The sequence below is a fragment of the Brachionichthys hirsutus genome, unplaced genomic scaffold, assembly GCF_040956055.1.
Source record: "Brachionichthys hirsutus isolate HB-005 unplaced genomic scaffold, CSIRO-AGI_Bhir_v1 contig_965, whole genome shotgun sequence".
In the NCBI taxonomy this organism is placed as follows: Eukaryota; Metazoa; Chordata; class Actinopteri; order Lophiiformes; family Brachionichthyidae; genus Brachionichthys; species Brachionichthys hirsutus.
The window spans coordinates 25,046-52,501 of record NW_027180662.1 but is presented as its reverse complement, the minus strand read 5'-3'; the positions used below and the strand labels follow the sequence as shown (position 1 = coordinate 52,501).

At 46.7% G+C, this 27,456-nt stretch overlaps 2 protein-coding genes, 1 long non-coding RNA gene and 1 pseudogene across 3 annotated transcripts; all 4 read right to left on the bottom strand.

Annotated features, from left to right (window-relative positions):
- Positions 1-353: 353 nt before the first annotated feature.
- Positions 354-4,844, bottom strand: LOC137916346 (major histocompatibility complex class I-related gene protein-like; the record flags this gene model as incomplete). The annotated part of the gene is made up of 4 exons (XM_068759391.1): positions 4,725-4,844; positions 3,176-3,442; positions 2,519-2,797; positions 354-667 (listed from the first exon to the last, which is right to left on the bottom strand). Coding segments are annotated over exons 1-4 (945 nt in total), but the record flags the coding sequence as incomplete, so codon positions are not given.
- An 8,062-nt stretch (positions 4,845-12,906) lies between these two features.
- LOC137916348 (mitochondrial adenyl nucleotide antiporter SLC25A23-like) lies at positions 12,907-15,358 on the bottom strand (annotated as a pseudogene).
- Positions 15,359-16,627: 1,269 nt separating this feature from the next.
- Positions 16,628-17,671, bottom strand: LOC137916349 (uncharacterized). The gene is made up of 2 exons (XR_011106484.1): positions 17,515-17,671; positions 16,628-17,253 (listed from the first exon to the last, which is right to left on the bottom strand). It is a non-coding gene; the product is annotated as an uncharacterized lncRNA (long non-coding RNA).
- Positions 17,672-18,645: 974 nt separating this feature from the next.
- LOC137916347 (major histocompatibility complex class I-related gene protein-like) lies at positions 18,646-27,104 on the bottom strand (the record flags this gene model as incomplete). The annotated part of the gene is made up of 5 exons (XM_068759392.1): positions 27,023-27,104; positions 25,519-25,785; positions 25,000-25,278; positions 24,129-24,431; positions 18,646-18,740 (listed from the first exon to the last, which is right to left on the bottom strand). Coding segments are annotated over exons 1-5 (1,020 nt in total), but the record flags the coding sequence as incomplete, so codon positions are not given.
- Between the last annotated feature and the right edge of the window lie 352 nt (positions 27,105-27,456).

Here is a 27,456-nt window from a genome sequence, read left to right as displayed (position 1 = left end):
GGTTCTGGATCATCCTGCTAACAGATCCAGGTCCAATCAGAACCTCCTCCGCTGAGGACATGAACTGACTTTACTGACATCGTCCTGCATGAATGAAAGCCCAGTGGACATCGGACCGCCACCACCAACAGAACTATCACTGATTCAAAGGCTTCCGTCTTCTGTGCAGGTACCGGGTTAGGGTTCTGGTACCGTTGTCCGGGTCCCGGGTGGCTTATTGATTATCTGAACTCTAAAGTTACACAGAAAACAGCAAACGACAATAAAAGAAACAAAACTTCTGTCCAACTCTTCAAACCCATGATCTGGACCATCAGAGAGACAGAAATGTGTCCCCACCTTCACCCCCTGATCCCAGTCTCACCCCAGTTGGTCCAGATCTTTCCCTTGTCCAGTCTGGTGACCAAGTCGTCCTTCACACCGAAGAGCTGGAACACACAGTCGTACCTCCTCCACTCTTCAGCCGCCGCCGATGAAAGGTCCAGGTCCACACTCATCTGGAAGGTTCCGTCATGGTTGGGGAGGATCTCTCCGTGCTCCACCTCCTCATGAAGCTCCTCCCCATCCTTCCTCCAGAAGAGAGCGGCTCTGTCTGGGTAGAAACCTGTAGCGAAGCAGCTGACGGGAGAGGAAGGAGTCTTCTGGAGGAGAAACACTGAGGGGAGCTCTGGAGGAGGAGACAAAGACACGTTATAGAGAGGAGCTCTGGAGGAGACAAAGACACGTTAGAGAGGGGAGCACTGGAGGAGGAGACAAAGACATTTTGGAGAAGGGAGCTCTGTAGGAGGAGACAAAGACACGTTAGAGAGGGGAGCTCTGGAGGAGGAGACAAAGACACGTTAGAGAGGGGAGCTCTGGAGGAGGAGACAGACACGTTAGAGAGGGGAGCTCTGGAGGAGGAGACAAAGACACGTTAGAGAGGGGAGCACTGGAGGAGGAGACAAAGACATTTTGGAGAGGGGAGCTCTGTAGGAGGAGACAAAGACACGTTAGAGAGGGGAGCTCTGGAGGAGGAGACAAAGACACGTTAGAGAGGGGAGCTCTGGAGGAGGAGACAGACACGTTAGAGAGGGGAGCTCTGGAGGAGGAGACAAAGACACGTTAGAGAGGGGAGCTCTGGAGGAGGAGACAGACACGTTAGCGAGGGGAGCTCTGGAGGAGGAGACAAAGACACGTTATAGAGGGGAGCTCTGGAGGAGGAGACAAAGACACGTTATAGAGGGGAGCTCTGGAGGAGGAGACAAAGACACGTTATAGAAGGGAGCTCTGGAGGAGACAAAGACAAGTTAGAGAGGGGAGCTCTGGAGGAGGAGACAAAGACACGTTAGAGAGGGGAGCTCTGGAGGAGGAGACAAAGACACGTTAGAGAGGGGAGATCTGGAGGAGGAGACAAAGACACGTTAGAGAGGAGAGATCTGGAGGAGGAGACAAAGACACGTTATAGAAGGGAGCTCTGGAGGAGACAAAGACACGTTATAGAAGGGAGATCTGGAGGAGGAGACAAAGACACTTTAGAGAGGGGAGATCTGGAGGAGGAGACAAAGACACGTTAGAGAGGAGAGATCTGGAGGAGGAGACTGTCAGGTTTGTGACACTGTAAAAGAGAGAAAATCAGAACCAAGCCCCAAAGATTCAACCCAATAACCATTTACTTGTGGTAAGAAACAAGACTAGTATTCTTTCTTTCAGCAAGGGAGAATGGAGCTGCTCTCTAGCCGTGCCAGCCACTCTCCCAGCAAGGGAGAGTGGCTGCTGCTAGCCTCGTCCTCGATTCTCAGAGAAACAGCTCCCCTCCAGCTGGTTTTATTAGCAGATAAGAATGTGTACGTGCGTAAATCACCCAGACATGAAGACTCCAACCTTGAGCAGATAGCACTTCCAGACAACACAAAGTGTTCACTTCTTCAGTCTAGTCAGCATATTAACAGATCTACGATTGTCACATACTTTATGAATATCTTGAGTAAGATTATGAAGGATAAATGGCCATGACATAACTACTGCTACTCATTGGTGAATTAATGATAAACACATTCGCAGATTTATCTAACAGAGACAAAGACACGTTAGAGAGGGGAGCTCTGGAGGAGGAGACAAAGACACGTTATAGAAGGGAGCTCTGGAGGAGGAGACAAAGACACGTTAGAGAGGGGAGCTCTGGAGGAGGAGACAAAGACACGTTAGAGAGGGGAGCTCTGGAGGAGGAGACAAAGACACGTTAGAGAGGGGAGCTCTGGAGGAGGAGACAAAGACACGTTAGAGAGGGGATCTCTGGAGGAGGAGACAAAGACACGTCATCAGGAGTCACTGTTGTCGCCAGAGACACTGAAACGACGCAAATAAACCTCAGAGGAGAGGAGGCGACAAAAGAAGGGAGGAGCAGAGGAGAAGAAGACTGAAGGAGAGAGAAGGAGGACAGAGAGGTAAAGGACAGAGTGTGTCTCTGTGTGTGGGTCAGAAACAGCAGAGGAACATGAAGGTTGTTGGTTTGAAACTCCACCAGGTGATGTGCTTCTACCTGTTCTCAGCAGAGAGCTCCTCCCATACTCCAGATACTTCCTCCCCCACTCAGGACACACCTGGGTGAAGTAATACTTCTTGTGTGCCATCCTAGCTCTATCATGATCCCATCTGTGTTTGGTGATGACAGCCTGAGGACTGGGAGCGATCCATGTCTCCGTCTTCAGGTCCAGGACGATGAAGTCTTCTCCATTATAACCATACTGCTGAAAACCAGTGACCTCTCCAGTCTCATCGTCCCACTCACAGCCAGACAGCCGCTGGAAAATGTGGACACCTGAGAGAGAGACAGACTCCAGTCATCGACCTGGTCCTCACTGGACCCAGCAGAACCAGCAGAACCAGCAGAACCAGTCTGTGTCCCGGAGCTTTAGAAACCCAGCAGTGATGCAAAAGCGTTCCTGCAGAGGTGTGTGTGTGTGTGTGTGTGTGTGTGTGCGTGTGTGTGTTTGTGTGTGTGTGTGTGTGTGTGTGTGTGTGTGTGTGTGTGTGTGTGTTTGTGTGTGTGTGTGTGTGTGTGTGTGTGTGTGTGTGTGTGTGTGTGTGTGTGTGTGTTTGTGTGTGTGTGTGTGTGTTTGTGTGTGTGTGTGTGTGTGTGTGTGTGTGTGTTTACTTCCTACAGCATGAACACAACATTTAATAAACACAAACAAACCTTCTGATTGGTTGAAGCGCTTCTTTAAAGTTTCCATGTCGACTTTGTACCGTTCTTGGTTCCCCACTTCGATCCTCGTCTGTCGGGTCCAGTACTCTGGATCCTCTGCTGTGACTTTGTCCATCCAGTCCTGTTTGGGTTCTGCTCTCTTGGTCTTACTGTCATAGTGAATCATCTGGACGTCATCGATCAAACCAACGGACACAAACTCCGGGAAGTTTGAGACTCCAGAAGACGCCGTGTCGAAATACTTCAAAGAGTGAGTCTCTGAAAGAAAAACCAGAATCACGATCTGAAGGTTGAACCTGTTTCCACCTGATGACATCACTTCCTGCTCTCCACTCACACCTGAACCTGTGACCGATGACAACTTCTGGTTCTGATCCCAGGTTTGAACTCTGAGGCTCCTGAAGCTGAAACCCAGCAGAACTTCTTCTTCTATGGTTTCACAAAGTCGCGCTGGTCATTTTCCACCATCAGCTGATAACTGGCATCATTTTCAAGGCCAGATGTCGGAGAGTTTGTGAATTAAAACGGTTTGACCCTAAAGATTTGGGTTTCAGCACCACAACAAATAAAGGTGTGACCCGGTCCCGAAACACCGTCAGGTCCTGATGGGCAGAACCTGCAGAACCCAAAGCCTGTTTCACTCACAACAGATTTTGTGAAGAATATTTCTCATTAATATTGATACATTTAATATTGAAGGACACGGTTCTATATAAGAAAGAACGCCAGTCTAACACCAGTTATAACACCAGTCAGCAGTTATTACAGCAGTTATAATACCAGTTATAACAACAGTTATAACAGCAGTTATTACAGCAGTTATAATATCCGTTGGATTCAGAGCGGATTCTGATCCTCTGACGTTCCAACATTCCCTCCATCATCAGCTGACGTCTCTTCCTTCTCGTCCTGGTTCTAACAGTTGGTTCTGTTCAGGTATCAACAGGAAGGTTCTCTGATTTGTTCTCTTTGAGTTCTGACACTTCCATTGTTGTTCTCCTCAGAACCTCCGCCGTCGTCTGAAGACATGGACGTCCTGTTTCTGTCTCACGTCCAGAATGCTGAACAAATCCGTCCCCTGCTCATAGTTCGGTGTGGAAACGGTGCGGTCCAGTCCATGCTGGGTTCTGAGGCTGACACGGGTCAGAACCCATCTAAACGGATCAGGACATTTGTCAGCTGGAGAATAAAGCTGTCCACTCTCTGGTGGACAAACTCTATCATGAAGACGCAGCTTGGAAACCATCTCTAAACCGGTTTGTTGTTGGACCTCAGCAGAACCACCGACCGACACCAGCACACCTCCGTCATCAGGTCTGATGTCCGTCTGAGCCGGAGGTTCTGAACCCATCAAATTAAAGAGGACAAAGAAGGAAGAACTACCTCTGTCCTCCTGTCCCATTTGGACCTGAAGTAAATGGACTTTACAGGAAGAACTTTAAGATGACGGGTCGGTACCGTTTGGACATTTCTAGACTCCTAACATGTCAGGAAGTACAACAACAGAACCGTCAACCCAGACAGCAGGATAGAAACTCACCTCCCACCGCCCCAGGTACACCTGTACCCAGAACCAGAACCAGAACCAGAACCAGAACCGAGGTCTTCATCGTGAACTGTCCCATCTGCAGCTCAAACAACAGAACAGCCACAAGATTCTTTAGAGCTTCCAGTCCGACCATCAAGGGTGAAGTGAGGACAAAACCCGAGAGGAGCGGACTTCCCCGTCCGTGTGAGCCAATCAGAATTTAGTCTGAGCCAATCAGAATTTAGTCTGAGCGATGACGTCACTTGTTACTCGGCAGAACTGTCACAGGTTGTGAATCAAAAGCGAAAGTAGAATGGATCTTATTTTAAGCTGCGTCAGAGTCTTTGTTTGAGCGTCTCAGCAGGTTCTGAGTTCTGGACGCTGAAAACTTCTGGACCGACAGAAACGTGAGCCGCTGTTGATGTTTGATCCGGATGCTGCTCCGCTTTCTGCTCCACTTTCACTGCGCTCATGTTCCTGGTAGAGTCAATGCAGAATAATAAAAGTCCCACCTTGAGTTCTTCAGCTGAGACAACAGAACCCATGATCCGAACAGGGTCCATCTTTACCTGACAGGTTCTGCTGTTGGTGACGTCGAGGCTCGACCTGCTGGTCGTTACCTGAGCTCATCATTTAGCTTTAGTAAGGAAGTAAATGTTATTTATATATTATATATTATTCATGGATCACCTTCACAGACAACAAGCCATAAAGTGGCTGGCCTAACTCTGAAGTTTAACCTAGATAGAAGGCCAAAAGAAAACACCCTGTGGAGACTGAATACTGGACTATTGAATAATAATGCGTTCAAAGCCGAAATGGCAGAGGAACTGAAGACCTATTTGGAATTCAACGATAATGGAACAGTTAATCCTGCAATCCTGTGGGATGCTGCTAAAGCATATCTTAGGGGGAAAATCATAGCCAAATGTGTGAGGCTGAAGAGGCTAAGAGACAAGAAATTAGCAGACTTGCAGGCGCAACTAAAAAATCTGGAACAACTGCATAGTATCAATAAGGATCCTTCGACACTGGAGCAAATGAGGCCAATTAAACAGGACATTGATAAGATCCTTAGCGAGGAAATTGAAAAAAAAAGCTACGATTTATGAAACAGCGACATTATGAGGCGGGATCTAAAGCATCTAGATTACTTGCATGGAAACTTAGGAAGCAGCAAAATGAAAATTTAATCCATAAAATCAAGGATCCTATAACAAACAAGTCACATGATAAACTGGAGGGAATCCATAATGCATTTGAAAAATATTATCAATCTCTATACACACAACCAGATAAGCCAGATGACTCTTCAATTCAGCAATTTTTAGCTTTATTAGATTTACCCTCTATAGGAAATGATCAAAACAATACATTGGTTCGTGAAATAACAATAGAGGAGATTGATGGTGGAATTTCGGGTCTCAGTGCCAATAAATCACCAGGCTGTGATGGGTTCCCTCCAGAATGGTACAAAGGCATGAGAGAAATGTTACTTCCTCTGCTGAAAGCCTCCTTCAACCACACCCTGAACTGTTGACTCCGCCCACCATCATGGAGTGAAGCATTTATATCAGTAATACCAAAGGAGGGGAAGGATAAAATGGACTGTAAAGCATATAGACCGATTAGTGTGCTGAATGTAGACTATAAATTATACGCAGCTATTTTAGCCAACAGACTGAACACAATAATGGTCGTTAATCGATGAGGACCAGACAGGCTTCATGAGTAACAGGCAAACACGACAACATACGGCGAAAGTCAAGCGCAGTCCTTCTCAGCCTTGATGCGGAGAAGGCTTCCGATTCAGTGGGATGGGACTTCTTATTTCAAGTTATGAAAAGATTTTTATTTTGTGATTTGTTTATAGGAACACTCTACTCCTCACCAACAGCAAGGATAAAGATCAATGGCCGTATCTCAAACCGTATAAAACTACAGCGAGGATGTAGACAGGGCTGCGCTTTAATTTTTTTATCGAGCCACTGGCACAGGCAATAAGAGAGGACCCTGCTCTGGGCAGGTGGGGCTTGCTCCCCCTTGACCTGGGCTCCAGAATTCGGACTGTTAAAATGAATGTTCTCCCTAGACTGTTATATTTATTCACAACTCTTCCAATCGAGATCCCAGTTGAGCAATTTAGGGAGTGGGACAGACACATTTCAAGATTTGTTTGGAATGACAAAAAGCCAAGAGTGAGATATTCGACACTGCAGCAGCCGGTGGAGAGGGGGGGGGGGCATGAGTCTACCTTGTCTAAAGGATTACTATCTGTCAGCTCAACTGAGGCCCCTGGTGTGTTGGTGCAACCCAGCCTACGAGGCCAGATGGAAGGACATGGAACTGTCTTTAACAAACCTACCAGTTCAGGCTGTATTGGGCTGCCCAAGCAAATCCATTGAAGTACAACAATTTGGGAATCGATGTGTTAATTTCTCTTTGAAAATATGGTCAGGGGTGGTGAAAAGATTTAAGCTCCACAGAGAGATCGGACTTCTGAGCTGGCCGGCGTTTCATGCACACTTCCTCCCAGCAGTAATGGACCACAGGTTCAAACAATGGACCGAGCAAGGCATCACTGCGTTCTGTTCGATCGTAAAGGAAGGAAGGCTAATGAGTTTTAATGATCTATGCCGGACTTATGAGATGGAGAAAAAGGATTTTTACAGATATTTACAGATCCGCCACTTTTTCCATAATGAAATACGAGCTTCTGTCAATATAGAACCATCAAAGGTAACACAATTATTCATCGATGCTTATAGTTCAAAGGGTACTAGAGGCATTGTTGGTCAGTTGTATAAAGGATTTAATCTCATGAATAATAATACAACGACATATATAAAACAGCGATGGGAAAAAGAAGCCAACATTAATTATTATATCTGATGAAATGTGGCTTCAAATATGGCATACTCAAACTTCATCCACAAATTCCTTTTTTTGGAGAGATTTTTGTTGGAAGAATATTATTCCTTTTTTTATTACCCCTCACCAGAAAACAAAATCGAGCGGCTTGCAGTATTCCTGTTGGAGGGAGTGTGGAGCAGACACTGCCGATTGTGTGCATGTATTTTGGTCCTGCCCACTCCTCCAGCCCTTCTGGAGAAGTGTGGAACATTTAATCTTTGAAACTTTTGGAATATTATTTAAATTCTCCTTTATTTTTCTATACCTCGGGAAATTACCAGACGGGCTCAGAAAGACAGACGAGTATCTTCTGAAGATTTTTATGGCCGCAAGTAAGAAAGCAATAACTAAATGCTGGCTCCAGAAAAACCCTCCTACTATCAAATTATTTCAAAATATTATTAACTCTGTTTGTAATATGGAGAAAATGACCTTCGCTCTCCGCCTACAGAAGGAGACGGGGGATAAACTTTGGGAAAAATGGGACTGCTATATCTTTAAGACCCGCGTTGAATGACTGTTTTGAATTGTACCTGATATGTTTCCTATCATTTTTATATATTGTGTATCATATTATTGTAGCGACCTTGCCCTCACCTGTTCTATGGTTTTTTGTTGTTGTTGTTGTTGTTGTTGTTGTTGTTACTGTTGTTGTGTATATGTAATAAAAAATGTCAAAGTCTAAAAAATAAAAAAATAAAAAAACAAGCCACAAAGTGCTTCACAAGGAGAAGACAGCCTCCACGTGGCCTCCGCACAGGGCCGGCCGGCCCTAGCCATTTTGGTGCCCTAGGCGAGATTATGATTTTGCGCCCCCCCATACACGGCAAACATTATATATATAAAACATTAATAACAACAGCCATATGACGGACCTTAAAAGTTTAATTATTCTTCAAAACAACTAGCACACGCTATACAATACAAATAATAAAATAAAATAAATAAACAAATAAAACAGGGTTACTGTTCAGATTGAGAGGAAATTAAAAGTCCTGACAGCTTCCACACAAACAATGCAAAACAGATACATAGCAAATAATTTTGCATGATAGCTTACATTTAAAATGTTACACGTCTGGACTTCCTCGCGGCAAAGGCATCGATGGTATCATCAAATGATACCTGTCTTGAAAGCTCATGATTTATGCTTATTAAAGCAAGTCCATTGAGACGCTCTTGAGACATCGTGGATCTCAGCTAAGTTTTTATAAGCTTTAGTTTGGAGAAGCTCCTCTCTGCAGCAGCAACTGTCACTGGAGTAGTGAGAGCAATTCTCACGGCCACCCACATGTTAGGATAAATCTCCTTCAGTTTCTTCTCCTGTATGAAACTGAGAAGTTACAAGGTGGTCATTTTGGGTTTTGGCAAATCTGGGAATGATTGCGACTCCAGTGCCAGTTCCTGTTCATCCAGGTCGGACTGCCCATTCCAGCTCAGGGCACTGCTCAGTCTCTCACACGGCTTTTCCAGCTCTTCCTTGGGCAGCTGGGGGAAGTTGACAAGCACACTGAACCTTTTCTCGACTTCACCCATTGTCTGTGATCTTTCCCTTAGTGACACAATGCAGACATCTACCACCATATTGAAAAAGGAAATCTTCAGTCAGTTCCTCACCAGGAGCCTCGTAGGAGAACTGTCTCTGAGTCTCTTCTGCTTAAGAACAGCTTCAACGTTCATCTCCTCACACATTTCTTTGGCAGATGCTTGTGCAGAAGCAAATCCAGTGTCTCTGTAGCTGGTAAGAGAGGCTTCAGTTTTCTTCAGGAGATCAACTGCAACATCCGTCTGCATTGTCTCAGACTGCAATAACTTGTTGACATGCTGAATTTCTGTCAGGATGTCATCCCATATCACAGTACAGACAGAGAAACGGAATGATGCAACCTCTTCAGCTAAAGACTGTGCCTCAATTTTTCTCTGAGTGGAGGCAGAAAATAGTGTGAAAAGCTTCTGCAGGTAGCCAAAGTAACCACTGGCATCTGCAGAGCTTTTTGCCCATCAGCTACCACCAGATTTACTGTGTGTGCACTGCGTGGCACAAATAAAGCTCGATTTATTATGCTGTGTTCTTCTGGCACGTACGCACATCACTGAACAGAAAGAAGTAGAGAATATCTGTAAAGACAGATAAGCCACGGTATAATGGCGTTCTACCGTCGTCTGGAGAGGGAAACTATTCCAGCTTCGACGCTGCACACGGAGATGACGCATTCAAAGGCGTCGGAGAACCATGGTGTGTTCACGAACATGGGACATGTGACAACTCATGTCAGAACGAACAATTATCGGCTGAAAACGCGTCTATGAGCGTGCAACGCCAAACTAATAATATGGGCTTTCTAAAATACGTTTATTAGTTTATTATTTTCCTTTTTTTTAATTTATTTATTTATATATATATATTTTCGAGGCTTGGAGTGGCGCCCCCTCCAGCAGGTGGCGCCCTAGGCAATCGCCTAGCTCGCCTATGCCTAGAGCCGGCCCTGCCTCCGCATGTCGCTAAAGAGTAGTTGCAAGGTTGCATGCTCTTTAAGCTGTTGGGTTTCTGCTTTTCCCCGGTTCTTTTATTATATGTCGTGTTGGAGGTGTTTATTCAATGATGAGTCAGGATTATAAAACGAATCAAGTTTACTGAAGGTTTTCAGTAATTACAAAGCTGGTAAGGAAACACAGCGCTGGACTCTGCCGAATCCCAACAAGCCAAGCAATGACCCAAAGGGATACGGGCCAATCTCCCTTCTGTGTGTACCCTTCAAACTGCTGGAACGCCTCATCCTGGCTTGCCTCACCCCAGTGATCGACCCCCAGCTCCCCAAAGAACAAAAGGCTGGCGCCGTCTTCTTGGACCTCACAGCTGCCTGACACTGTCTGGCTGCGCTGGCTACATATGAAGCTTCTGAAGACCATCCCGGACAAGCACCTGGTGAGCTTCATTATGGAGATGCTGAGCAACCGCAGCTTTAAGCTCCAGACCAGCAACGGCCAAAGCAGTAGGGTGAGAAGGCTCAGGAACGGTGTCCCACAGGGCTCTGTGCTGGCACCGATGTTATTTAACATCTAGGGCGATGGTGGCGCAGGTGGTTGAGCGGGTCGTCCTATGATCGAGAGGTTGGCGGTTCGATTCGGTTCCCGACCTTCACATGTCCACTGTCGTTGTGTCCTTGGGCAAGACACTTCACCCACATTGCCTGTGTGAATGTAGTGAGCGAGTGAATGTTGGTGGTGGTCAGGAGGGCCGATGGCGCAAATTGGCAGCCTCGCTCCTGTCAGTCTGCCCCAGGGCAGCTGTGGCTAGTAGCTTCACCACCAAGTGTGGTGTGAATGAATAATGCACAATGTGAAGCGTCTTTGGGTGCCGAGAAAAGTGCTATATAAAATCAAGCATTATTGTTATCTACATCCACGACCTACCCCTAACAACATCAAGGAAGTATGCCGTCCTTGTATATAAGTATGTCGTCTGGCTATGCAGACGACATGGCAATCCTGCTTATCAAACCCTCTTGGGAAGCAGTAGAGGAAGGCCTTACAGAGGATATGGCCATCCTATCCTCTTACCTGAAGGACTGGCGACTCAAGCTCAGAGTCGAGAAGACTGTTGCAATTTCGAGTGGATCGGCAATGAGCAGATTAATGGATTCCCCCTTTGATCCGGATGAACCATGGTTTGTTCTTTCATGCATTCAGTATGCCTCTCTCATCAAGTTGAAAGGGCTCAAGACACGACACAAACTTTATGTAAATTTACCATGACATAATGCATCTTCTTTATGAGATAATATAACATTTTCAACGCCAGCGGCTTCAAAACTACGTCGCCATTCCGTGACGTCGGCGACAGAACCGCTCAGGTTACTACGACTGTGTTACGACCACTGTTAGGAGGTAATTACAAAGTGGAAAGGATTCCTATAAACCTTTCACATTTTCATAAACTACTTCAATGCTGGATCTTGTCTGAACATAGGGGGGTCTGAGCAATGTCGTTACCATACCCCTAACCCATTGACGTCATCAATGTGCACGCAAAAACATGGCGGCCACCACGTATGAATTTATGTTGTAAACAAAACGGATTTGATAACTGAGGAGAAATGTTTATATATTTTTGTAAATGTACTTTTACACCGATTTCTAGTTACAGTCGAGGTTCCCTTTAAGCTTTTACCCAGGTGCAAATAGTCACGTCTCCAGCGGCTAGCAGGTTGCTAGCAGAACTGTCACACCCACAACACCAGGAAGTTGGGAAACCATAAGGAAGACCCCGAAGGACAAAACTCCCTGGAGTGAGTTTATTGACAGGACACCTTCTTAACGACACGTCATAATCGAAAGCAGTGTCTGGGCTAATCAGGCGTTTGAAGGGTTAGGGTTCGGGTTGGCCAAGGGTCACGCAGGTCGCCGGCCGAATTGTCTGAACACCGGGGTGTCTGGGCAATGTCAAGGCCATCGTGCCATAATCAAAAGGCTTGAAATATTTCAGCTACACTGTAAAAGGGTCAAACTTTAAATTAACTTTTCCATAATCTTCTAATGGCCCTGTGATGAACTGGTGACTTGTCCAGGGTGTGGCCCACCTCTCACCCATAGTCAGCGGGGCTAGGCGTTACCCGGCTTCGGTTAAGTGGCTGAACACAATAGGGCTCCTTCTCGTCTTCAAGAATGAATGAATAGTCCTCTCATTTATTGAGATGCACCCGGGTAGCCATTCATCCATTCATCCATTCATCTGCCGAGCGCTTTCCCGCTCTGCCGGTCGCGGGACTCGCTGGAGCCTATCCCAGCTTGCTATGGACAAAATGCATTTCACAATATTCCACCAAGGAAGGCTGAAATGTAAAATCAGCTTCAGCTCTCGTCTGATCACGGGCCAGTCTGGATCATCATCTCACATTTCGGGGTTCAAACCGGCGCCGACCACGGATGTCTGGAGCCAACACAGCAGAGATGGTTTCATCGATCGTCTCGTCTAATGGAAGATGGATGGATGTACGGATGCTGACATGGCATTTAAAGTTGAACAGTTAAAGCCCTCTTCATTACGAAACGATGGAGATTTATTCCATCCCAGCAGCATGTAAAGTACAGCACTCATTTTGGCTCCAAATAAAGATAAAATTGCTATTTTCATTGGGGCTAAGAAGCCTAAGCGTAGTCAAAGACTTGAAACTGCATGTGTAAACAGGAAGTAGAACCCACAGCAGTGTGACCTGCGTCTGTTCAGCGGCCCTTCGCTCTGAGGAGCTGCATCATCTCCTCTCTTCTGCTTCTCAGTCTACTAACCCACCCCGAGGATTTTCTTCATGCGCTCATACACTACGTAGGAGATGCTGACAGCTGGAATGACTTTGAGAAAGTTGGGGGTGATGCCTCGGTACAGGCCGGCTACACCCTCGTGTGATATGATGTACTTGAACTGGCCCACCATGGTCAGCTTGGGTTTCCCTTCAGTAATGGCTGAAAGAAAAGCAAAAGAGGTTGAGAGTTGACTCCTAGCTGGGCCATTGATTATGGAACAATATGTTAAGAACACGTCGGAATCCGTTTTACCTTGTGCCTGCATACGTGTGCGGATGAGAGCCAGGGGATAGGACGCCAGCTGTCCACAGGTACTTGAGATGGTACCACAGCCCAGGAGCACAAGAACTCCTGGATCTGCAGAGTCTAAGCAGTACCTCTGAAGCCAAGCGTTCTTCAGAGTCTTTAGATGGAGCAGGAACAGGCAGAAATAGTTTCATATGTAAAGGTGGCGAGTTGCGAAAGTAAGGTCAAACTTTAGCGGGCTATCTTTGAGCTTCTGATTTTGACTGTGGGCTGCACACACCTCGTACACGGCCAAATCGATGCCAGCATAAGGAATGATGCCGACTGTATTTGGCAGGTAGCCCCTGTAGAAAGCCCGGGCTCCCTCCACCTTCAGGATCTTCCTGGCACAATCAGCCACACCCGAGTACTGTCCAGTCGTCCTCAGTGTAAGACGAGTCTTCAGCACCTACACACCAGAGTGGAGAAGCAGGGTGAGGATCGACTGTACCCCTACGGCCTCTTTGTATTTATTTACTTTATTGTGCTGCTACGTGCACCATTAGAAATAAAGTTCACTTTAAGTCTAGGCACTGAACTTAGTGCCACAGAAATACACTGCAGAATGTGAGAACTTTATGCCTTTGTCGGTCCAGGAGTGTGACGGAGTCCACAGCCCTCACCTGGCTTAGAGGAAGCCACACCTGCGGTATGAGTGCAGCCACTGTATGCATGGATGAATGCAGGCTCGTGTTGTAAAGGACAGACCCAGAAAGGCAGCAGAGATACGATGACCTTTAAACTGACCTCCATTGGGTAGATGATGGTCTGGGCAGTAGCTCCTGCCAAAGATCCAGCGATAAACCTTTCTTGTACCCTTAAAGAGCCCCCCTCTTTACTGCCCCGAATCAAGCACTTCATCTAAAGTAAAAGAAAGAATGGTTGGCGGGGAAAGACAGACGTGGGAAGGGCCCAGAGGGGGGGGGGGGGGGGGGGGGCAATAATATGATGCATCTGTGGAGAGAATTCAACTATCCGGACATGAAAATAGGCATTATTCAAGACTGGGTAGAGTTCTGGTCTTACATGTACCATTAGGTTTATTTATAAGGATTGAGTTCTAATTATTTCTTGTCATTGATTGGTTGGAGCGCACCGACCTGTTCATAGGCCATAAACTTAATGGCCTATTCAGGAGCAATCTTGAGGACATTGATCCCATTTCCCCTCCAGAGTGAGAACACGCCTCCTTCCTTGATCATTCCCCTCAGTCCAGACCAGAGATTCATTCCTTGAGATTTAGAACCATGTACCTGAATGCAAAAACAAGTCAATCATCTGAGTACAGTGGGTACAGATACAAGCTGCCAAACTGAGCTAGTTCAACAGGAAGGGGGTGCGAGGTGAGGTCCTTTATCAGGTTCAGGTCGGTGATGGCCCTGGGCAAAAAGCAGTTTTCCAGCCTTGAGGTGCGAGCTTTAGTTTAAAGGCTCTATAGTTGGTGACAGCCCAGAACCATTCAGTTTGACCACTGATAGGGTCATTTGCTTATTTTCATTTGTTTAAATGTAACCGTTAGATAAAGAACAGCCCCATCTGGTGGGCAGCGATGTTGTGCGCTCTGAAGGTATCGTGATGTCACTAAGTCAAGAGGTGGAGCCATGAACGTTATAAATAAACTTGTTCCGGGAAGCGGAAACAGTTGGTTGGAGGAAGCGCGCCGGACCAGCCGGTCCGGGCAGCGTGAGAGAAAATAGAAGCCTGGTGTCCGCCTGTTTCATTTCGGTGCGTTTGTAAATTAATATCACAATGTTAGAGACTTAATCTCTAACAACCACTCAGTTCCGAGGTGTGAATCAGCCTCGGTCATCCTCGCTGGCGGCTCAAACACTCTTAACGTCAGCTCCTCTAACCGTTTGTTTCACCGTCTCGACAGACAAAAACTCTCCGAGCACAAAGCTTTGAGACAGCCCTTCACAAAAGTATAATCGTGAACTTTGTGAAATGACCCACCTGCAGGAAGACTTTTAGACGGTCCAATGGTGCAGTGCCTGTTCGGGACACAGCGCCTGCCATCGCCCCAGCAACCAGCTGCTTCCACACCAGACCTGAGCGCCGCTCACGCTCTGAGAACTCGTCTGGCACAGTCAGATGTTCTCCGATGTCAAACATCTGTGGCACCAGGAGAAATGTAAAGGACAACTTGTACCGGTATATCTTCCAGGTGGCCTTTAATCATTTGTATTGTCGAATTCTTTGCAGGTTACAACTGAATGCATCACGTTTTCACTAGAAAAAAAGAAGCAAGCTTTTTCATATGTCTTCTATCTGATCCTTTCTGTTCCAGTTTTGTTATGTCCTGATCTTTTTTCAGAATAGTTTTTATTTATTTAGTTCTATTTTATTTTTATTTTTGTTTACAGATGACAGTAATTACGGGGCAGAATGGTGGCGCAGTGATTAGCGCCGCCGCCTCACAGCAAACAGGTACTGGGTTCGATTTCCATTCTGTGTGGCGTTTTTTGTTCTCCCCGTGTCTGTGTGGCCCCGCAATGCGCTGGTGACACATCCTGGGAGTACCCCGCCTCTCGCCCGTAGTCAGAAGAGACGATTGTTTCATGTACAAGAAGATGTTATTTTATTTTACCTCTATTTAAACAGGTAAGTTAATTGAGAACTAATTCTCATTTGGAACATGAGCCAATCAGAGATTGCAGACCCTCGCCTCCAAAAGACTATTGGATCTTGTGAGACAGTAAACAGGGCTTCCGGATCAGAGGGGCCAAACCTGCTCTAGCTTGCTGCTCCGGAACGGGAAAAGATACAACTACAACTGTAACATATATGAAACCAGAATGAACTATGAGTGTGCACACCAAATTTGAAGTCTCTAGCTCCAGAATTGAGGTCAGGATGGACTCCTGAAAAATGCCGATTTTAGAACAAAAATTAGCTATCCGATCCGGATTCGGTCGAAATTAGTCATGGTCATAGACCTTTAAGGAGTACTTATGTGTGATTTTTTTTCAGATCCATACCGCCATGCGCTTTGAAGAAATTAAGAAAAGTGCCCTATCTCGCAATGTTAAAGAATCCTTTAAAAACATTCTAGAATCTGGATCCAGACAGACAGACAAACAGACCCAATTGCAATACCCTTGCCTCCCCTTCGGCGAGGGTAATAAAGACTCCACAAAGAAAGGCCCCCAGCCGGATTTGAACCTGCAACCTCCATCCAAAACGCAGGATGGCTGTTATCAGTCTGACTATCAGGAACTGTATCATTTCTGTCACTGAACGCAGCAGACTTACATGCGATTTTAGTTTTATAGATTGGAGACGGAGCGATGAGACTGGGAATATTCATGGGATTGGAGACGGACCAATCAGACTGGGAATATTCACGGGATTGGAGACGGAGCAATCAGACTGGGAATATTCATGGGATTGGAGACGGAGCAATCAAACAAGAAACGTGGGAAATGTGGGATTTTATTGTAAAGCAGAATTTCTGTCTAAAGAAAGGAACCAGCAGGACGACTTCAGCCTTCGTCTCGTTAACAACACAGGAAGTGATTGTGATCCGTGAACAGACAGGAAGCACTGGGGGAGGGGCGGAGTCCAGGAGGAACAAAGACACGCCCGTTTACTCCGACACCTCCGGACTCGTTAGTGTCCGAGTCCCGCCGCAGGTTCCAGGAGGACTGGAAGCAAAGGAAGGATTTCTGAGGACGGACAGCAGAGACGACTCTAGAGGCCGTCAGATGTCTCTCGTCTCAGATCACATGACCCCAGGAGGACCAATAGGACAAAGGGAAAGCACAAACAACCCAGCAGCCGAAGAGTTAAAGTGTAATGATGGAGGACGTTCTAAGGACGTCGGATGAAGACAGTCTTAAAGATCCTGTTTGACGTCTCCAGAGAAGAGAGACGAGAACAATCCCCGAAATATTTAAATGACACCGTTTAGACTCTAATCAATAAGTATCGATCACTGGATCCTCGTCGCTGATATCTTTGATCGGATCGGGTTCTGGTGAAGACCCGGTGGACTCCAGTTCAAACAGGACGATGTGGGGACACCGCTCCTTGTCCCAGAACCCTGCGGAGACAGAACCAACAGAACTGAGCAGAAACGCCACGAAGCCACACCCGAACCCGATCAGTCCACCTTAAATGTCCAGGTGGACTCATTGTCTTTGTCCAACAACCTCAGATCCCTTCAGGTGAAACCGCTTCACCTTTTGTTGTGGGAAAAGACACCAAAGGACAAAGACTATCTTGTCTCACAAGTCTGACAGAGAATAATCTCCCCGTGTCAGAAGGTTCTTCTACACATAGTGTCCCACACGAAGACACTCACTGCGTTCATTCTGTCCTTGTCCCAACGCCCTCTGGCTGGATGATGATCTCTGGCTGGATGACGAACTCTGGCTGGATGACGACCTCCGGCTGCATGTCCACCTCTGGCTGCAGTCTCTTCGTGAGCTCAGCGCTGTCCTCAGAAGGTGGACGAGGTTTACCTGGATAACAAAGACGCATCATTCCACCGCTCACGGTTGCAGGTGAACGGATGCGAGTGGATCACCAGCAACACTCCATCAAACAAAAGTAGCTGCTGCTAAACAGAGGAGACAAAGAACGGGACGTCCTACGAGAGGAACCGGGGACAGTTTAACGCTTGTGTTACAAAAAAGTCCAATTCATGACCCTTCAAGTGGACAAAATGTCCACCTGTAAAATGTAATATTTTTCCTGACCTCATTCTGGACCTGATCCAGTTGGAGAGATAGACACCCCCCCCCCCCCCCCCCCCCCCGCCCCCACCCCACCCTGCGTGTCAAATTCCATAAACATTGATAAATAATCAACTGAGATATTGAGGAAAATATTTTGAATCTCCATTGACTGCAATATTAACAAATAGTTCCAAGTGATCCAGAATCCAGGATCTCTTCTGGATCATCACCGAAATGTAATCATCTGTTCCTGGAAACATTCCCGACAAATCCTGGAAACTTCATCCAGATCCGTCCAGAACCTTTTGAGTTATCTTGCTAACAGCCGGACAGACAAACGGCGGTGGGAAATATGGGTTTTCAAATTTAAACCCAAATTACCCCCCTTTCAAAAATCACCCCTCTGTGACCTTTTCTTGGACACTATGTAGAACAAATGGACATTTTTGTCTCAAGGGTCGTGGACAGGTTAAACACGGGTTACACAGTCAAATTATGGACGTTGAGATTTTGTGACTCCGCCTCACCAAAGAGGACGGTGGTTGTCCTGGAGGGAGTTTAGAATTTCTGAAATGGACTAAACTGTCCAGGAGTTACTCAAGGGTCAACACAGCACGACTGTCTTCCCTGGTCCGTCATCGTGGTTCTGGACTCTGAAGCTGAAACCACCTCCTGTTTGCTTCATCAGGTCAAAGTGTCCAATCAAAGCCAGGAGACAGAGACTGGTTCTGTCTGGGTCGCTCACCTGTCCTCTGTCTGTACAGCTTGAATCCAACGGCAGCCGTGAGGACGAGAAGAACCGCTGCAGTGATGACGATGATGATGATGGCGTTCACGTTAGTGGGTTCCTCTGGAGAGCAGAAAACAACAAGTCAGAGAACAACATCCATGTCCCAACAGAACCGTCCTGCAGACGGACACCACCTGGTTGGTGGTCCTGCCGTCCTCTTTAGGTGGTTTCATGTCCATCTTGTAATCCACGTCGGCACTAATGACGTCCGGCTACGCCAGTCGGAGGTCACTAAAATTAATATTGAGTCGGTGTGTAGCTTTGCTAGGACTATGTCGGACTCCGTAGTTTTCTCTGGCCCCCTCCCCAATCTGACGAGTGACGATATGTTTAGCCGCATGTCGTCATTCAACCGCTGGCTGTCTAGGTGGTGTCCGGAAAACAACGTGGGCTTCGTAAATAACTGGCAGACATTCTGGGGAAAACCTGGTCTTATTAGGAGAGACGGTGTCCATCCTACGTTTGCTGGCGCAGCTCTCATTTCTAGCAATCTGACCGAGTTTGTTAGACAACCAAAACCCTGACAATCCAGAGTCGGGACCAGGAGTCAGAGATGTAGTCCTACACCCATCTCTGAGCGTCCTCTGGATCAGTCACCCACCCAGAACCCCATCCAGAACCCCACACGGAACCCCATAGAGATGGTGTCTATAGAGATGGTGTCTGTTCCCCGACCCCCTAAGGTTGTTAAATTGTACAGGAGACGTGTTACTCCTGGAAACCTTATAAAAATAAAAACTGCCGCCACAGAAATTAATAATAGTAAAACCATTAAATGTGGACTTTTGAATATTCGCTCTTTGGCGTCAAAGGCATTTTTAATAAATGATCTGATCTCAGATCAGCATGTTGATATTTTCTCTTTGACAGAAACCTGGCTGGGTCCTGAAGATTATTTCAGTTTAAATGAAGCCACGCCTCCCAGTTATGTTAACTCTCACATTTCTGGAGACGCCGGCCGAGGAGGTGGAGTTGGAGCCATCTATAACTCTGAGCTCCAGATTAACACTAAACCTAAATTAAACTACGCCTCCTTTGAGAGTCTTATTCTTAGTCTGTCACTCCCAACATGGAAATCAAGCCAGCCAGTCCTGATTGTTATAGTTTACCGCCCTCCAGGCCCATACTCTGATTTCATGTCAGAATGTTCTGAATGTTTAACAAGCTTAGTTCTGAAAGCAGAACAGATACTTGTTGTGGGAGATTTTAACATTCATGTAGATGTCAGTGACGACTGCCTTGCTACTGCCTTCCTCTCATTACTGGACTCAATTGGCTTCTCCCAGATAGTGAACGAACCCACCCACAGCTTTAATCACACCTTGGATCTGGTTCTCACGTATGGTATTGATATCGATCAATTAATTGTATTTCCACTGAACCCTTTTTTATCAGACCACAAGTTCATCACTTTTACGTTTGTATTATTGGACTACGTTCCATCAAACAGAACTGCCTTGACTAGATGTCTGTCTGATGGTGCTATTGCTAAATTCAAAGAAGTGATCCCGTCAGCATTAAACTCTTTATCAAGCCTTAACATTACTGAGGAGTCGTGTGGTAACTTTAGCCCCTCCCACATAGATCATCTTGTAGGTGGTGCTGGGGACTTGATGCGCACGACGCTTGACTCCATCGCCCCCTTAAGAATTAAAAAACTAAAACCAAGAAGGAAAGCTCCGTGGTTCAATTCTGAAATTAGATTGTTAAAACAAACATCCCGAAGACTGGAGAGAAGGTGGCGCTCAACTAAATTGGAGGAGTCTTGTTTAATCTGGAAAAACAGCCTGAAAATGTACAGGAAGACGCTCCGCAAGGCAAGAGGTGCATATTACTCATCTCTAATAGAAGAGAACAAATCTAATCCGAGGTTTCTCTTTGACACCGTAGCTAGGCTAACACAAAGCTAGAGCAGCATATTACTCATCTCTAATAGAAGAGAACAAATCTAATCCGAGGTTTCTCTTTGACACCGTAGCTAGGCTGACACAAAGCTCCAGCTCTGTTGACCCTTTTGTCCCGACAGGTCTCAGTAGTGAAGATTTCATGAACTTCTTCAGTACCAAAATCGAATCGATCAGGGACGTCATTCATCAGCGTCTGCCTTCGTGTGGCATTGACCCCCCCCCTGGCAATGGAAGTAGAGATACGGCTGTTACTCTTGATAGTTACTTGGATAGCTTCACCCCCATTAACTTGCAGCAAATGAGTGCAGCTATTGCCTCATCTAAACCGTGCACTTGTCTCTTAGACCCGGTCCCAACTAAGCTACTTAAAGAAGTCTTCCCCTCAATCAGTATTGCTTTGCTAAATATAATTAATTTATCCCTACTCACAGCCTATGTACCCAAGTCTTTTAAAACAGCAGTCATTAAACCGCTTCTCAAAAAACCAACATTGGATCCTGATGTCTCGGCTAACTATCGGCCAATTTCAAACCTTCCATTCCTGTCAAAGCTTTTAGAGAAAGCAGTTTCCAGTCAGCTGTGTGAATTCTTACAAGACAATCAGTTATTTGAGGTTTTTCAGTCGTGTTTCAGAGCTCATCATAGCACAGAGACAGCATTAGTTAAAGTCACCAATGACCTTTAATAGCGTCTGATAATGGACTTGTCTCCGTGCTTATTTTATTAGATCTTAGTGCAGCCTTTGACACAATAGATCATCAGATTCTGTTACAGAGGCTGGAACAATCTGTTGGTGTTAGAGGATCTGCATTGAACTGGTTTAGATCATATTTATCTGATAGATTTCAGTTTGTACGTGTTCATGATGAATCTTCTACGTACACTGAAGTTAAATATGGAGTTCCACAGGGTTCAGTGCTTGGACCTATTCTGTTCACGCTGTATATGCTACCCTTAGGTAACATTATTAAGAAACATAGCATAAATTTCCACTGCTATGCGGACGATACTCAATTGTACCTGTCCGTTCAGCCAGACAAAGTCGATCAGTTGGTTAGACTTCAGACGTGCCTTAAGGACATTAACTCCTGGATGACCGAGAACTTCCTGTTATTAAATCTAAATAAAACTGAGGTTCTGGTTCTTGGGCCAAAGCATCTCAGAAATGTCTGTTCTAGTGTTGTAGTTGAACTCGATGGCGTCTCAGTGTCCATCAGCACCACTGCCAAGAATCTGGGTGTAATCTTTGATCAGGACCTGTCATTTCAGTCCCAGATAAAGCATATTTCAAGGACTGCGTTCTTTCACCTTCGGAATATTTCAAAAGTCAGGCACCTACTAACCCGAAAAGATGCAGAAAAAATTGTCCATGCTTTTGTGACTTCCAGACTGGACTACTGCAACTCCTTACTGTCCGGCTGCCCAAAAAAGTCTATTAAACATCTCCAGCTAATCCAGAATGCAGCAGCTCGTGTTTTGACGGGGACCAGACTGAGAGAACACATTTCCCCTGTTCTGGCGTCTCTGCATTGGCTTCCTGTTAGGGAACGGATTGAATATAAAATCCTTCTACTTACTTTTAAAGCCCTCACTGGCCAGGCCCCTCCTTACCTTACAGAGATGATTATCCCGTATTGCCCCACTAGAACCCTGCGGTCCCAAAATGCTGGCCTGCTCGTGGTTCCAAAAATTTCCAAGAGCAGACTGGGGGGCGGAGCTTTCAGTTATCAAGCTCCTTTATTGTGGAATCGGCTCCCCGTTTTGGTTCGTGAGACAGACACCATCTCTATGTTCAAGAGTAGATTAAAGACTTTCCTTTTTAACAAAGCTTATAACTAATCAATGCAGTAATCAGTATAATCAATCTGCTGTCATTAGGCAGCATTGGTGGCTTAACATCATGACACACTGAGCTCCTCCCCCTTTATCTGATTATTTATGTTATAAATAGATGTGTGCAATATGTCTCTATTCCCCGTAGTCTTGTTCGCTCTCTCCCGCTGTTTGTCCCTCTCTCTCTTTCAGGTCCTTCTGTCCGTGGTGCTGCAGAACCTGGACCTGTGTCCCTCAACACTGAAGTCCACGTCGCTAGTCCTTCTGTCCGTGGTGCTGCAGAACCTGGACCTGTGGCCAAAGGGCTGATGTCCACGTCGCTAGCATTAGCATTTAGTTTTTGTCTGCTCCTGCTCTGTCTCACTATCACTTCCCTATCCATCTCCTTGACTCGTCTCCGACCTGCCATTCTCTCTCTCTCTCTCTTTCTCTCTCTCTCAACCCAGCCGGCCAGACAGATGGCCGTCCACCATGAGCCTAGGTTCTGTCCAAGGTTTCTGCCCGTTAAAGGGAAGTTTTTCCTTGCCTCCGTTGCTCTTGTGGGTCAAGTTGGGTTCTGTGTTTCCCTGCAGGTCTTTCCCTGCTAATCCTGTAAAGTGCCTTGAGATGACTTTATGTTGTAATCTGGCGCTATATAAATAAAACTGAATTGAATTGAAACCTGTCCACAGGAGGACGGTCTGTGCTGCTTTCTGTCCTGATGTTGGTTCCAGTCTCAGGGAGACTCGTCCAATGTTCTAATGTTCTAGTGTGTTCTAATGTTCTGACAGAGGTTTGACTTTAAAACTAGAAACTTCTGAAAAATGAAATGGATCCAAAATACTTTTTCTCCAACTCCAGACCGAAACCTCCGAAGCGCTGGAACGCTGCGTCCCTCTGCTGAGGCTGGACAGTCCCACAGCTCTGTGGACCTGTCCTCATGGAGAAACACAAGGTTCTGATAACATCCTGGTCCACATCAGGAATATGGGGAACGTTTTACATCCCAGCTTCTGGAGAAACGAAGGAACGTGGTGAAGAACGCTGATTTCACAAAGGAGCGTTAGAATCAACGTGTCTTCCCACGGTACTGAAGGACTTCATGTTGGACCCGTGTCCCACCCTCCTAGCTTCACGTCAACATTCACTGGGTTCTGGATCATCCTGCTAACAAGCAGATCCAGGTCCAACAGAACCTCCTCCGCAGTTCTGGATCATCCTGCTAACAGATCCAGATCCAATCAGAACCTCCTCCGCGGTTCTGGATCATCCTGTTAACAAGCAGATCCAGGTCCAATCAGAACCTCCTCCACGGTTCTGGATCATCCTGCTAACAGATCCAGGTCCAATCAGAACCTCCTCCGCAGTTCTGGATCATCCTGCTAACAGATCCAGGTCCAATCAGAACCTCCTCCGCTGAGGACATGAACTGACTTTACTGACATCGTCCTGCATGAATGAAAGCCCATTGGACATCGGACCGCCACCACCAACAGAACTATCACTGATTCAAAGGCTTCCGTCTTCTGTGCAGGTACCTGGTTAGGGTTCTGGTACCGTTGTCTGGGTCCCAGGTGGTTTATTGATTATCTGAACTCTAAAGTTACACAGAAAACAGCAAACGACAATAAAAGAAACAAAACTTCTGTCCAACTCTTCAAACCCATGATCTGGACCATCAGAGAGACAGAAATGTGTCCCCACCTTCACCCCCTGATCCCAGTCTCACCCCAGTTGGTCCAGATCTTTCCTTTGTCCAGTCTGGTGACCAAGTCGTCCTTCACACCGGAGAGCTGGAACACACAGTCGTACCTCCTCCAGTCTTCAGCCGCCGCCGATGAAAGGTCCAGGTCCACACTCATCTGGAAGGTTCCGTCATGGTTGGGGAGGATCTCTCCGTGCTCCACCTCCTCATGAAGCTCCTCCCCATCCTTCCTCCAGAAGAGAGCGGCTCTGTCTGGGTAGAAACCTGTAGCGAAGCAGCTGACGGGAGAGGAAGGAGTCTTCTGGAGGAGAAACACTGAGGGGAGCTCTGGAGGAGGAGACAAAGACACGTTAGAGAGGGGAGCTCTGGAGGAGGAGACAAAGACACGTTAGAGAGGGGAGCTCTGGAGGAGGAGACAAAGACACGTTAGAGAGGGGAGATCTGGAGGAGGAGACAAAGACACGTTAGAGAGGGGAGCTCTGGAGGAGACAAAGACACGTTAGAGAGGGGAGCACTGGAGGAGGAGACAAAGACACGTTAGAGAGGGGAGCTCTGGAGGAGGAGACAAAGACACGTTATAGAGGGGAGCTCTGGAGGAGGAGACAAAGACACGTTAGAGAGGGGAGCTCTGGAGGAGGAGACAAAGACACGTTAGAGAGGGGAGCTCTGGAGGAGGAGACAAAGACACGTTAGAGAGGGGAGCTCTGGAGGAGGAGACAAAGACACGTTAGAGAGGGGAGATCTGGAGGAGGAGACAAAGACAACAAGAAGACTGAAGGAGAGAGAAGGAGGACAGAGAGGTAAAGGACAGAGTGTGTCTCTGTGTGTGGGTCAGAAACAGCAGAGGAACATGAAGGTTGTTGGTTTGAAACTCCACCAGGTGATGTGCTTCTACCTGTTCTCAGCAGAGAGCTCCTCCCATACTCCAGATACTTCCTCCCCCACTCAGGACACTCCTGGGTGAGGTAATACTTGTTGTATTCCATCTCAGCTCTATCATGATCCCATCTGTGTTTGGTGATGACAGCCTGAGGACTGGGAGCGATCCATGTCTCCGTCTTCAGGTCCAGGACGATGAAGTCTTCTCCATTATAACCATGCTGCTCAAAACCAGTGACCTCTCCAGTCTCATCGTCCCACTCACAGCCAGACAGCCGCTGGATAATGTGGACACCTGAGAGAGAGACAGACTCCAGTCATCGACCTGGTCCTCACTGGACCCAGCAGAACCAGCAGAACCAGCAGAACCAGTCTGTGTCCCGGAGCTTTAGAAACCCAGCAGTGATGCAAAAGGGTTCCTGCAGAGGTGTGTGTGTGTGTGTGTGTGTGTGTGTGTGTGTGCGTGTGTGTGTGTGTGTGTGTGTGTGTTTACTTCCTACAGCATGAACACAACATTTAATTAACACAAACAAACCTTCTGATTGGTTGAAGCGCTTCCTTAAAGTTTCCATGTCGAATTTGTACTGTTCTTGGATCCCCACACCGATCCTCGTCTGTTGGGTCCAGTACTCTGGATCCTCTGCTGTGACTTTGTCCATCCAGTCCTGTTTGGGTTCTGCTCTCTTGGTCTTACTGTCATAGTGAAACATCTGGACGTCATCGATCAAACCAACACACACAAACTCCGGGAAGTTTGAGACTCCAGAAGACGCCGTCTCGAAATACTTCAAAGAGTGAGTCTCTGAAAGAAAAACCAGAATCACGATCTGAAGGTTGAACCTGTTTCCACCTGATGACATCACTTCCTGCTCTCCACTCACACCTGAACCTGTGACCGATGACAACTTCTGGTTCTGATTACAGGTTTGAACTCTGAGGCTCCTGAAGCTGAAACCCAGCAGAACTTCTTCTTCTATGGTTTCACAAAGTCGCGCTGGTCATTTTCCACCATCAGCTGATAACTGGCATCATTTTCAAGGCCAGATGTCGGAGAGTTTGTGAATTAAAACGGTTTGACCCTAAAGATTTGGGTTTCAGCACCACAACAAATAAAGGTGTGACCCGGTCCCGAAACACCGTCAGGTCCTGATGGGCAGAACCTGCAGAACCCAAAACCTGTTTCACTCACAACAGATTTTGTGATGAACATTTCTCATTAATATTGATACATTTACTATTTGAAGGACACAGTTATAACACCAGTCAGCAGTTATTACAGCAGTTATAACACCAGTTATAACACCAGTTATAACACTAGTTATAATATCCGTTGGATTCAGAGCGGATTCTGATCCTCTGACGTTCCAACATTCCCTCCATCATCAGCTGACGTCTCTTCCTTCTCGTCCTGGTTCTAACAGTTGGTTCTGTTCAGGTATCAACAGGAAGGTTCTCTGATTTGTTCTCTTTGAGTTCTGACACTTCCATTGTTGTTCTCCTCAGAACCTCCGCCGTCGTCTGAAGACGTGGACGTCCTGTTTCTGTGTCACGTCCAGAATGCTGAACAAATCCGTCCCCTGCTCATAGTTCGGTGTGGAAACCGTGCGGTCCAGTCCATGCTGGGTTCTGAGGCTGACACGGGTCAGAACCCATCCAAACGGATCAGGACATTTGTCAGCTGGAGAATAAAGCTGTCCACTCTCTGGTGGACAAACTCTATCATGAAGACGCAGCTTGGAAACCATCTCTAAACCGGTTTGTTGTTGGACCTCAGCAGAACCACCGACCGACACCAGCACACCTCCGTCATCAGGTCTGATGTCCGTCTGAGCCGGAGGTTCTGAACCCATCAAATTAAAGAGGACAAAGAAGGAAGAACTACCTCTGTCCTCCTGTCCCAGTTGGACCTGAAGTAAATGGACTTTACAGGAAGAACTTTAAGATGACGGGTCGGTACCGTTTGGACATTTCTAGACTCCTAACATGTCAGGAAGTACAACAACAGAACCGTCAACCCAGACAGCAGGATAGAAACTCACCTCCCACCGCCCCAGGTACACCTGTACCCAGAACCAGAACCAGAACCAGAACCAGAACCAGAACCGAGGTCTTCATCGTGAACTGTCCCATCTGCAGCTCAAACAACAGAACAGCCACAAGATTCTTTAAAGCTTCCAGTCCGACCATCAAGGGTGAAGTGAGGACAAAACCCGAGAGGAGCGGACTTCCCCGTCCGTCTGAGCCAATCAGAATTTAGTCTGAGCCAATCAGAATTTAGTCTGAGCGATGACGTCACTTGTTACTCGGCAGAACTGTCACAGGTTGTGAATCAAAAGCGAAAGTAGAATGGATCTTATTTTAAGCTGCGTCAGAGTCTTTGTTTGAGCGTCTCAGCAGGTTCTGAGTTCTGGACGCTGAAAACTTCTGGACCGACAGAAACGTGAGCCGCTGTTGATGTTTGATCCGGATGCTG